The sequence below is a fragment of the Somniosus microcephalus genome, chromosome 11, assembly GCF_052327205.1.
Source record: "Somniosus microcephalus isolate GS21.2 chromosome 11, FLI_Smic_1.0, whole genome shotgun sequence".
In the NCBI taxonomy this organism is placed as follows: domain Eukaryota; kingdom Metazoa; phylum Chordata; class Chondrichthyes; order Squaliformes; family Somniosidae; genus Somniosus; species Somniosus microcephalus.
The window spans coordinates 207,938,368-207,951,810 of record NC_140997.1 but is presented as its reverse complement, the minus strand read 5'-3'; the positions used below and the strand labels follow the sequence as shown (position 1 = coordinate 207,951,810).

General features: G+C 46.9%; 1 protein-coding gene across 1 annotated transcript in view; it reads right to left on the bottom strand.

The window, feature by feature from the left end:
* Positions 1-12,732, bottom strand: part of LOC147111163 (uncharacterized) — a 62,963-nt gene extending 50,231 nt beyond the window's left edge. Inside the window, exon 1 of the mRNA XM_086001781.1 lies at positions 12,463-12,732. Coding sequence (XP_085857907.1) covers positions 12,463-12,526 — 64 coding nt within the window. The 5' untranslated portion in view covers positions 12,527-12,732. The remainder of the gene's footprint in view (positions 1-12,462) is intronic.
* Positions 12,733-13,443: the final 711 nt, after the last annotated feature.

Below are 13,443 nucleotides of genomic sequence, written 5' to 3'. Positions count from 1 at the left end.
CACCCTTCAGTAGCGCCGGCAGCCGTTTGGGCGCGGCGCTACTGAATTTTTGGCGCGCACAGGGGGACTTAGCGCCGGCGCTAACTTTCCAGCGCTAAAGCCCTGGCGCGGCGCCAACTGAATTTCTAGGCCAATGTTTCTAATCGCTGTGGACGCCCATTCAAAATGGCCAGAGGTCATTAAAATGTCCTCCACCACCATGGAGAAAACTATTGCAGTCCTAAGGACCATCTTCGCCAGGAATGGGTTGCCAGAACAGATCTGTTCCGACAATGGCCCACAGTTTGTGTCTGAGGATTTCCGGAGGTTCCTGAAGAATAATGGGGTGAAACATTACACATCTGCCCCATATCATCCAGCCACAAATGGATTGGCTGAGAGGTTTGTTCAGACCTTTATAAAGGCAATGTATAATGACGACATACCACTGCAACACAAGGTGGATAACTTCCTGTTTGCTTACCGGAATGCAACACATGCAGTAACCAACCAAACTCCAGCCGTACTGTTTTTTAACCGGAGACTAAGATGTCGCTTGGATTTGCTCAAACCAAACATAAGACGAGATGTTGAGGATAAGCAGTTCCAGCACATAAATGAGAAGCCAACCAGGAGCTTCAAGATAGGGCAACCAGTCTTGGCCCGCGACTACCGAACAGAAAAATGGCAGCCAGGCACGATATGCACACAGCAGGGACCACTAATGTACACAGTGGACGTTGGAGAGAGCATCGTGAGACGCCATGCTGACCAGATTCTAGAGTCACAGGAACAAGCCAAACCTGTACCACAAGCATGTGCACCTGGTAATGAGCCCGAAGTACAGATTGCATCTATCTCAGAAGCAGGGTATTGGAAGCTGACGAACCAACCAATGACAATGAGCCAGAATTTACTCCACCGCCAGAACAGGATACTCGAGAAAGGCGCTATCCAGTCCGGATCAGGAAGCCTCCTCAAAGACTGAACTTATAAATGATTATTTCAGTTGATGTATATATTACTGAGAAAATTGTAATTAGTTATTATTTAGTTGTTAAATGAATGTTATGTACTGTTTATCTAAAAGGGGAGGAATTGTTGTGTATGTACCTTTAAGGGAATAACTGGTCTTAGACTGCAGTACCGGCAGTGACCACCCCTGTATAAAAGGCCCTAGCAGGCTTCGGTAGTTTCAGTTTCAAGTTGCCTCTTGTTCAGTAAAGTACCTGTTAAACTGTTCTCCCGAAGTCCGTGTATTATTGAGGCACGGACTTTACACTTTCGAAATTCTTGTTCACCGGCTTCTCTGGGGTTATTAGATTTCGCAGTAACCCATAAGTTTTAGCACTCATGGAATTTAACAAAACCAGTGCTTTACTAGCATCTGGCACTTCATTTGCCCTGCAGTATACCTCAATACATTCCACATATGTCTCCCAATCTTCGACTTCATTGTCAAACGTAGAGATACTGCCACTCTTCGGCATCCCTGGGTGTGATTTAACTGTCAAAAATGGTGTCTCCCGCACTTCCCCTTCTTCTCCGCTGGCACAAAATGGCGTCTCCCGCGCTTTCCTTCCTTCCCACGCTCGCCCTTCTTCTCCGCTGCGGCTTCTAAAAATGGCATCTCCCGCGCTCTTCCTTCTTCTCCGTGGCTCAATGGCGTCTCCCGCGCTCTCCCTTCTTCTCCCCGCGGACACTGTTCAGCCCTTGAGCCCTGGCTGTGCTCTGCGCGTTCTTTTTTTTTTCCGTTTCCGCCACTCGGTCCTGAACCCGGCTGTTGCTTTACCCTCTCTCCATTTTTATTTTTTTTCTCGACGCCGCTCGGTTTTCAATTCCCGGCTGCGCCCTGTGTGCTTCACCCTCTGTCTTACCCCGTCGACGCTGCTCGGCTGTCTCTCCGCCGTCGGTCGGCTCCAACCGCCGCTGTCCAGGAAGGGTCTGTGCTGTACCTGTCGTCAGTCTCTTGCTGATCGTCGTGGCTGGGGAACCAAGCCCGGCTCTCCACAGCCTCCCCTGCGATGTTCACTCTCTGCCGGACGACTGGGTGGTTGCTCGTGGTCGACGCCCGTGTTCCTGGCCTCGACTTTCTTACACCGCCCTCCTGGAGCGAATCCTTGAAGGGAAATGCAGAGTTGCAGGTAGATTCGAATCGACACTCGTCGCCACTGTTAGATCCGTGATTCTGAGAGTATGATGTTTTTCAATAACCACACGGATGCTGTAACTTAACAATAAACAGGTATTTACTGGAGGAGGGTAGTCTCAAGACTGGGGTACAGAGGCATGCGCAAGGCTTATATACAGGTGTGGTCACTGCCAGTACTACAGTATACAGGAGCTGTAAAAGTAGTTCTGTCTTAAAGGTACATACACTACAGGCGTCGGAAGAGTCACGGATGTAGGTGGGAAGAGACTGGACAAAGGGAGAAAAAATAGAGTCGAGCTAGGAAGAGATAAGTTCCGTGGGGCAAGAACAGGCTGAAACAATGGGTCTACCAGGGCAGTCCTGTTTGTGGATCTTGGGAAGGAGGTAGAAGTGGGCTGTGCAGGGTTGAGGAACTATGAGGTTGGCAGCTATGGAGGGAAGATCTCCAGGGGAGATGAGGTCAGCGACAGTCTTGGAAACGTCTTAAAAATTCTAAATTGGGGAAAAACAAATTTTGCTAAGCTGAGAGGGGATTTAGCCATAGTGGACTGGAAACAGCTACTTGAAGGTAAATCAGTGTCAGAGCAGTGGGAGGCATTCAAGGAGGAGATCCGGAGGGTTCAGACCAAATATGTGCCCTTAAAGAAAAATGGTGGAACTAACAAATCTAAAGGCCCCTGGATGTCTAGAGACATAAAGGGTAGGATAGAGAAAAAAAGGGAGGCGTATGACAGATACCGAGGGCTAAATACTCCAGAATCTTTAGAGGAGTACAGAAAATGCAGGGGTGCAATTAAAAAGGATATTAGGAAAGCAAAGAGAGAGCATGAAAAATTCTTGCCAAGTAAAATCAAGGAAAACCCAAAGATGTTTTATAAATATATTAAGAGTAAGAGGATAACTAAAGAAAGTGTAGGGCCTATTAGAGATCATGAGGGTAATCTGTGTGTGGAGGCGGGAGACGTCGGTAGGGTTCTTAATGAATACTTTGCATCTGTTTTCACAAAGGAGAGGGGCGAAGCAGACATTGCTATCAGGGAGGAGGAGTGAGAAATATTAGATGAAATAAACAGTGAGAGAGGAAGTATTAAGGGGTTTAGCAGCTTTAAAAGTGGATAAACCCCCAGGCCTGGATGAAATGTATCCCAGGCTGTTAAGCGAAGCAAAAGAGGAAATAGCAGAGGCCCTGACCATCATTTTCCAATCCTCTCTGGCTTCAGGTGTGGTGCCGGAGGACTGGAGGACTGCTAATGTGGTACCCTTGTTTAAAAAGGGAGAAAAGGATAGACCGAGTAATTACAGGCCAGTCAGCCTAACCTCGGTGGTGGGAAAATTATTGGAAAGGATTCTGAAGGACAGGATAAATCTTCATTTAGAAAGACACGGATTAATCAAGGATAGTCAGCACGGATTTGTTAAGGGACGGTCATGTCTGACAAACTTGATTACATTTTTTGAGGAGGTAACAAGGAGGGTAGATGAGGGTAGTGCGTTTGATGTAGTGTTTATGGACTTTAGCAAGGCTTTTGATAAGGTTCCACATGGCGGACTGGTCACGAAGTTAAAAGCCCATGGGATCCAGGGCAAAGTGTCAAGTTGGATTCAAAATGGGCTTGGAGACAGGAAGCTGATGGTAATGGTTGATGGGTGTTTTTGTGACTGGAAGGCTGTTTCCAGTGGGGTTCCACAGGGCCCTTGCTTTTTGTGGTATATATCAATGATCTTGACTTGAATATAGGGGGTATGATTAAGAAGTTTGCAGATGATACTAAATTAGCTGTGTGGTTGATACTGAAGGAGAAAGCTGTAGACTGCAGGAAGATATCAATAAATTGGTTAGGTGGGCAGAACAGTGGCAAATGGAATTTAATCCAGAGAAGTGTGAGGTAATGCATTTGCGGAGGGCTAACAAGGAAAGGGAATACACATTAAATGGTAGGACACTGAGTAGCGTAGAGGAACAAAGGGACCTTGGAGTGCATGTCCACAGATCCCTGAAGGTAGCAGGCCAAGTAGATAAGGTGGTTAAGAAGGCATACGGAATGCTTGCCTTTATTAGCCGTGGCATAGAATACAAGAGCAGGGGGGTTATGCTTCTACTGTATAAAACACTAGTTAGGCCTCAGCTAGAGTACTGCGTGCAGTTCTGGTCACCACATTACAGGAAAGATGTGATTGCACTAGAGAAGGTACAGAGATTTACAAGGATGTTGCCGGGAGTAGAGAATCTTAGCTATGAGGAAAGACTGGATAAGCTGGGTCTGTTTTCCTTGGAACAGAGGAGGCTGAGGGGAGACCTCATTGAGGTGTATAAAGTAATGAGGGGCATAGATAAAGTGGATAGAGAGGACCTATCTCCCTTAGTAGAGGGGTCAAAAACCAGGGGGCACAGATTTAACGTAATTGGGGGAAGGTTTAGAGGGGATTTGAGGGGAAATTTCTTCACCCAGAGGGTTGTGGGGGTCTGGAACTCACTGCCTGAAAGGGTGGTAGAGGCAGGAACCCTAACCACATTTAAAAAGTACTTGGATGTGTACTTGGGATGCTCTAACCTGCAGGGCTACGGACCAAGAGCTGGGAAGTGGGATTAGGCTGGATAGCTCTTTCTTGGCAGGCGCGGACACGGTGGGCCGAAATGGCCTCCTTCTGTGCTGTAACTTTCTATGATTCTACCCGTCCAGCCACCAAATGCGCCCGCTGACCCCCCGAAATATTGCCCCCATAATTTCAGCTGACACATTGGTGCAGCACTGAGGGAATGCTGCAGTATTGGAGGTGCTGCCCTTGCTGCACGCAAATTGGCTGCCGCGTTTCTTACACTACAATTGCGAATACACCTCAAAAATACTTAATTGGTTGTAAAGCGCTTTGAGACGTCCTGAGGTCGTGAAAGGCGCTGTATAAATGCAAGAGATGATAAACTGAGGCCCAGTCCACTGGTTCAGGTGGATGTGGCACGATTTAAAGTTGTCCTGGCCATCATTTATACCTCATCCAATACCAAAAGGCAGATATACTGCTCATTCATCGTAATGCTGTTTCTTGGGCCTTATTGTGATACCAACAAAACAATAGTCACTCCACTGCAAAAGCAGATATGCACTGGTTGTGACATACTTTGGGCTATCCAGGCAAATGAAATAAGGGGGGAAAAATTCGGTTGCTTTGCGCCTCCTGTTAGCGCCCTAAAGGCAACTAGTGCCCGGGCGCGGGGCCACCAATGCCTCCCGTGAAATTCAGCGGGAGGTTAGCGGCGGCGGTAACCGTTAGTGCCCCGTGGCATTGCGCTGCCGGCGATTACGTCATCTTTGTGCGCAGCGCCCCGCCGGACGCTATGTTCAACAGGGTCAGGGGGGGCCTACCTGTGGCTGGGGCGGCGCTAATTAAAGGCGAGGTGCCGGGCGGCCATTTTTGTTGCTGGCCGCCTGCCGGCACCTGCCCCTGTTGCCGTCCCCGGCCTCCTCTTCAGGCCCCCCCCCGCGGAGTGCCGGCTGCGCTCCGTGAGCCCAGCACTCCTCTTGAGTGCCGGGCTCCTTTGCCGGCACGCCAATCCCTGGTGGCCCAGCTGGGCCCCGGGTCGCGCTGTGCAAACCCCCCCCCCTTTAATAAGGACAGGAAGGCCTGCAGTACCGTGGCACTGAAGGATTTGAAAATTTCATACATCTTCCCCCCACCCCCGAAGATTTATTTGGTTTTTAAAAGAAACCCTGGTCAGACTGAGTTTTAAAATCCAGGGCACAACAAAATGGCTGCGGTCAGACCTCGTGACCGAAAGCCTGTCAGTTTCAATTCGGACCCTGGCAAGCTAACAGCTTGTGCATTTCAATGTCTGCAGCAAGGAGATCATGAAACCAGACAAGACTTTTGCATATGCATTGGGGACAAACCCAATTACAATCAGACCTACGCATAAAGGCCATCAAGGTGTTTGCTCAAACAATCAAAATAATCAGCGGGGCCATCGAGACTGGGCTGGCCCCCATCAAAGAACCTGTTGGACAAAGGAGAGCAGTTGCAGAACCGGCAGGAACCAATTACCGGCCATCCAAGTCGATGGGCCAAGATCGATACCTTTTGTTTAATTCCAGCCCGCTCAAATCAGGCAAAAGAATGAGCTGATTGAGCGTAGAGATGAGGGCTACCGAGGGGGGTATAACTAACCTCTCGAGAAGCCATTCGCTCTCTTGCCTCGCCTCCTGCGCCCTGCCTTGCCATCAACCAAGGAAGAAGACCATCGAAGGAGAGCCCGTCCAGAGAGGTAGGATGCCCTGTCAGAGACCTTTTAATTACTGGGGTATCTCTACCTGGACGGTGAAGTCTGTGCAACAGCGGGACCACGTGGCATCGGCAGGCAACAGGGCAAAGGGGCAAGGCTTTTCTTTCAACATCTCAGACCAGTGAGCATTATACTTCTGACCCATCGCAAGATAATCTAGCTAGGTGTAGAGGGTGGGAATTAAGGGGATTGCTGAATTGTCATTTTAGCCATTTTCCCTCGATGTGCCGTTTCTCCTCCCCTGTTAAGTGTAAGTGTACTGCATTCATATCATCCTTTTGTATAGTATTGTTATCTTATTTTCCCTGTTAATAAATTTTGGTTTACTTTGCAGCGCGGTGGCATAGTGGTTAGCACTGTTGCCTCACAGCGCCAGAGACCCGGGTTCGAATCCAGCCTCGGGCAACTGTCTGTGTGGAGTTTGCACATTCTCCCCGTGTTTGTGTGGGTTTTCTCCGGGTGCTCTGGTTTCCTCCCACAGTCCAAAGATGTGCGGGTTAGGTTGATTGGCTATGATAAATTGACCCTTAGTGTTAGGGGGATTAAATACGTGGGGTTACAGGGATAGGGTGGGATATGTGTTGGTGTAGGAGTTACGGGGATCGGGTGGCATATGTGTCAGTGCAGGCTCGATGGGCCGAAATGGCCTCTATCTGCATTGTGGGGTTTCTGTGATTCTGTGATTCTGTGAAACCACTGGTCTGCTCATTTGTCTATATCGCTATCTGCCAATAAGTCCGGGGATCAGAACTAAGGGGTGAGCGACCTGAACTGCTCAGAGATAAGGCAGCTGGCTGGCCAAAGCAAGTAGCAAAACCCCCTACACACGTAGCACCGCGATATACCCTTGCAGTGCCCCAAGAGGGAGGCGGGGTGCTTCCAGTAGAGCCCCGCTTCCCTCTTGGGCCGCTACCGATGAATTTCGGCTGTGGGGGAGTTAAATTTTTCAGGGCACTAAAAGTAGCGCCCTGGCGAAGTTAATGCCCCAAAGGGGGCGCGACTCAATTTTTCCCCCAAGGTATTATATGAATACAACAACAACTACAGCATCAACAAAAACAACAACAATGTACATTTATATACAACAACAGCAACTTGTATTTATATAGCACCTTTAACGTAGTAAAATGTCCCAAAGTGCTTCACAGGAGCGTAATCAGACAAAAAAATTGATGCCGAGCCAAAGAAGGAGACATTAGGACAGGTGAACAAAAGCTTAGTCAAAGAGGTAGGTTTAAAGGCACAGACTTGATGGGCCAAATGGCCTCCTTCTGTGCTGCACTATTATATTTGATTTTATGAAAAGAGCGCCTTAAATGAGGAGAGAGAGGTGGAGAGGTTTAGGGAGATAATTCCAGACCATAGGGCCTAGACGGCTGAAGGCATGACTGTCAATGGTGGGGCGAAGGAAATCGGTGATACACAAGAGGCCAGAACTGGAGGGGCACAGAGATCTCAGAGAGTTGTAGGGCTGGAGGAAGTTACTGAGATAGGGAGGGGCGAGGCCATGGAGGGAATTGAACACAAGGATGAGAATTTTAAATTCGAGGCATTGCCGGACCTGGAGTCAAAATAGGTAAGCAAGCACAGGGGTGATGGGCGAACGGGGCTTGGTGTGAGTTAGGGTGCAGGCAGCAAAAACAAGCATGTAGAAAGCACCTTTAATGTATAAAACTATCCCAAGGTGCTTTACAGAGGAGTGTCAGAATAAATGGATGTTGAGCCAAAGAAAGAAATATACAGGAGTGGCGACCAAACTTTATTTGGCTATCAATGGTGGAGCAAAGGGAGGGGAGCACATAAAAGGCCAGAGTCAGAGGAATGGAGAGTTCAGGGGGTTGTTTGTAGGGCTGCAGCAGGTTACAGAGATTGGAAGGGGAAAGGCATGAATGGATTTAAATACAAGGAGGTGAATTCTAAATTTGAGGCGTTGGAGGACCAGGAGCCAATATAGCTGAGTGAGGACAGAGGTGAGGGATGAGTTGTACTTGGGTTGGGATAGGATACAGGTAGCAGAGTTTTGGTTGAACTAAAACATACAGGTCTGGGAATTTAAGCTTGAGCACGCCCAAAAACGGGCAAGCAGGGGGCGCAGGGAATGATCCCTGCCCTGGAATGAATAGGCCCGAGACACACGTAATATTAGGCCTTGGGCCTCATTATCATCGAACCAAGAGAAGGGGACTTGAAGATCCGGCCATTGCAATGACAGAAGCGGCCCTCATGTAAGTTCTTAATGGGGACCAGGATAGAGGGCGATCAGGAAGTGGGGTGGGGGGGTGGAGGGGGGCGAGTGGGAGGGTGGGTAGTGGTGGTGATTGGGGAGGCTGATGGTGGCAACCAGGAGTGGTGGTGGCGATCAGGGGCCGTCAAGGTCGTGATCGCGGGTAGGGGCTGCGGTGGCCAGCAGCGGCCCACGTGGTTTAACTGTGGGGTAGGGTGGAGCATTCCTGCTTCTCCCGACTCCGCATTCAGGTAAGTATATTTTAAACACTTACCTTGTTGGTGGCAGCCTGCAACAGTCCCTTTAGGGGCCACCTGTCGGCCGCAGGTAGGCCTGATTTTCCTGAATGCGGTTTGTCCAGCGCAATTTCTAGGCCACAGAGGGCATAGGGTGGGAAGCCATCCAAGAAAACATTGGAATAATCGAGCCTGGAGGTGACCCTGTGTGAGGGTTTCAGTGTCAGGTGGACTGAGACAGGGATGTAGGCAGGCAATGTATGGGAAGTGGAAGTAGACAGTCATTGTGATAAAGAGAATGTGGGCTTGGAAGTTAAGATAGGGGTTGAAAAGGATGTGGAAATTGTGGTTAGTATGAATCAGCCTCAGATAATGGCAGAGAGGGAGATGGAGTGAGTAAGAGGGTATTATAGAGGGGGGTGAAGATAATGGAACAAAATCATAAATGCGTTCTTTTAGAAAGTTTTATGATTTTACTGTAAATAGGAATTGCCAGATTTCACTGATGTCATTTCTATAGGCTCCATTCCTCAGCCTAATATATTATTGAAACATTATTTTAAAATAAATATTGAATACTCTTTGGGAGGGTAAGCTGGGAAGCACAATGCTTTCATGCCCTGATTGATTATGCAATGCAATGGCAGGATCTGGGTCTCTGCATAAGTTTCCCATCAATAGGATTTGCCGAATGGAGGTACTTCTCAGCTGTTCCAGCACTCGCCTGAGCAGTCAGCTCAAGAGCAGCATTGGCAGAGGCTTGGGAGCAAGTTGGCTGCCTGACTGGAAAATAGTGTATGGTTACGGGGAAGATTCACATGAAAGGAGGGGAGAATTAAAAAAATTTAACAAAATAGTAAAAAAAAAAATGTAACAAATAATTCTCCTCACGGCACTGCCAGGTGGGTCTCCTGAGTCGCCTCTTTTTATAGATACCAGCTTTTTTGATTTATTAATCAAGCGGCACCTATAACCTGCATTGCTTTCCTGGCTTGGGCTGGGTTGGAAACACAATACTCGCCATTGCGGTTCAGCGATTACTTGCGGAACAAATTGATACCTTATGGGGATTTTGGTGGATAGGTTTGAACCTGTTCTTTTTCTTCTGGGAAGTGGATTTTGAAACTAGCCCAAGATGAGGGAACAAACTCTTCTCCTCCTGCTGGCTGTGGGAACCTAAGAACATGCCGGACTGGAAAAGATCATTGTGGTCCATCTGACCAGTTGTACGGGTGATTCCCAATTCCTAACAATTCCAGAACTGGCCAAAAACTCAACTGAAAATTGACAGAGAAGCTATGAGTATAACTCAAGTGAAGGATGGAAAAAGCATATTTGCGTAAGAAGTAGGATCAAGACACATTGTTGGGCCAATGCGGGGGGATCATTTTCTTACATTGAGCTCATAGAGGAGTCTTGGTTAGCGGCTGTGCTCTTCCCCACTCGTTTGCTCTAAGGCTATCCCATTGAAGTGGATTTCAAGCAATTGTGAGTTCAGGATACTGGATTAAATAAATCAGCAAACAGATGCCAAGTTCCAAAGTTCTTTTGAATATGAACTCAGTTTCATTTAGAGGTTTTATCATTTCCCCCCAGTGATTTGTTAGTCATTCATTTTGGAAATATTCGTGAGCCACAAGGCTGATTCAAGTAATAAAATGTCGGTGAGTGAACTTGTGGCAAGTTTAATACTTACACAGTTCACACAGCTTTTTTCAAATGAAGAGTATTATGTGTTTCTATGACTCTGTGCGAGTAACAAGCATTAGAACGCAAAGAGTTTCTGATAGCACCGAAATTTTTTTACTGCAGATTTTTATTTGTGCAGACTACAAAGGGAAACCAAAGGTCATTATCTGACATTTACAAAATCAGCGTCTGTATGATGAGCGGTTTATCTTGGCGAGTAGAGAAAAACAGAAGGTGGTGTCGGCCAATTTTCCTTTTTGGAACCTCAATTTCGAAAAATTCAAATGCATGTTATACCCCTCGGGTCTCAGGAGGGAGGGAGATTGGGAGTCGGGCCGGGGAGCTTGGAGATGGAGGGTCGGGGGAATATTAGGGCCGGAGTGGGGGGGGGGGTGAGGGAGATCGGGGATCATGGCCAGGGAGCCTGGGGGTTGGGGATCTCAGGGCTGGGGGAGGCTGCGAGTGGCAGTGATTGGTAGGGCGGTTTATGTTGGGTCGGGAGGAGCTCTCCTGCTCCTCCCAGCTCCACACTGGGAGGTAAGAAACTTACTTTTTTGTTGCAGGCGTTCTGTAGGGTTGGTTTCCCTGAGTGCAGCCCACGATGGCGCTGGCTGCCTCGGGGGAAATCAATCTTGCAGCAGGGACCGCAAGCAGCCATTTAGCCCTTTATTTGCATATGCAAAGGAGCCACGCTTCAGGCGTGGTTAAAGGATGTCTCTTGGTTGTTCTTGGCCAATATGGTGGGTGACGCACTTCTGGTCAGAAGGGTGCGTGTGTTTCCTGCCCACCAATTTGGGGACTTAGGAGGCCGCGTAGCGCCTGAAAAATGGGTGCTGCACGGCCCAATTTCTAGCCCCGGGAGTGTAAATTGGTGCAATGTTTCAATTTTATTACATTTATTGATGTTCAAAAATACCTGGCTACCAAACTGAAATCTGAATTTAATTGGAACAAAACAGAATGTTTGATCTCATTAAGCAATATTCTAACAGTTTGTGTATTTAATATTTAAAAAATGAATTTGAAGTAAGAGTTAGTGTTAAAAACAAACAAAAAATTGCCAATTACATCCATATTTTTGGCTGCCTGAGAAAAGTGGGAACATTCCTGTAACTTTAATTCTAACCAAGTGTGGAAAATGCAAATCAGTTTAATGTAACATATGCAGACCTGGCACTTCGAAAAGGTCTTTTTGTGTTTCAGATCATGTAATGAGGCTAAACACATTTCAACACCCACTCCTTAGTGCAGACTTTATGTGGTTAAAGCCAACTGATTTCTGTACAAACTGCGAGCGTATCAGAAGAATAAATATTCACAAAGAGGAGGGGATTCTGATCGACAGTGTGATAATAATACAAGCTACATCGAACAAAATAATCCCTATTTGGGATAAAATTATACTGAACAATTCAATCTCTTACAATCACCGCAGAAAATGAAAAGCAACATTTTTTGTAAAATGTTTGTATCTTCTTGACAACAAGTCAACGCAGAATTTACCAATGAATTCAATAACTGAAGTAGCGCCAAGTTACTACCTGGCAATATCCAGTTTTATTCTCAGTTGCAGCTTTCATTTTGAAAATTACAGGGAAAAGTAGTTTGTTTTTCTAGCAAATTTTGTTGAACACACTCCAGAACGATTGCTAATTGGTTTGTATTAACTCTGAGCATATAGACTCTACACTTTGCACAAGAAATGCTATGACTTTTACTATGAATTTGGATGGAGTGTTTACACCCAAAACACTAACACATCTTTTCTCATTACAGATGCTGGTAGACTTGCTATCTATTTTCTGGTTTTATTTAAGATTCCACCATTTGCAGTCATTTTCTTATCTGCAATGAATCCCTTAAGAGTTAACTTGTAAAAATATATCAAACTTATTTCCAAACTTACCAGAAGGCAGAATTGCCAGAAAAACCATCAGCAAACACGCAATGCGCAAGCCCATCTTCTCCATTAGGATTCAAGGTATTTTCTCTTGCAAGCTTTATAGTTGTCTAATTTCTAAAGGACCGATTAAATCACACTCCTTTCTCTGTGCAAAGCATGTGCTTTTGATCTCAATTAAAACGTGTCCCTGCAGTCTACTCAAAATAGCGGAATGAGGAAGTAACTGTGAACGATGTGCACTGCTGGGAGTTACAGTTTGGTAGGGAGAGTATTTGAAGTCTTCTTACACAATCATGTTTCAAAACTAGTGCAGTGCCCTCCAATGCTTAATGATGAAAATGCCAGACATAGAACAGCTTTTGTTCCCTCTGCTGGATAAGGAGACGGCCTGAATTGACATTTGGACTAGAGTGGGAATAGTTAGTAAAGCTTTAATTGATGCGCTATTAAATGAATAGTTCCAGGGAACCCTTAGAAAACTTGTACTTGTGATAAACTTAGCAACAAGTTACCGAGGCATTATCAAAGCAAGTGGCAAGGCTCAGAAGAGAAGAACTCAGTGATGAGTTGTAGTCTTATGCCCCTTGCAGCAGTCCCAGAGGAGTCCTCTGAGTGCAGGTCATCATAATGCTCTCCTCCATGTAGTTCTTCCTCTGAAATCGCTAGCATCACCTCGCCAGCAATGCCCAAGTCCACAGTTTTTGTTTGGTGAAGTTGTGCAGGACACAGAGGCTACAACTGCACTTGACACACGATCGGCAGCATACGACAGAGTCCCTCCTGACTGTTTTCGGCAGTGAAAGTATCCTTTTAACACTCCAATGGTCCTTTCAGTGAGCACTCTTGAACAGACATGTGCCTTGCTGTAGCGGTTCTCTGCTGGTGTTCGAGCCTCTATTACTGGGGCCATTATCCATGGGAGCAGGGCGTAAGCATGGTCACCCACAGGCCATCTGTTGACCTGGATTCCTTTACCTGAAGAGG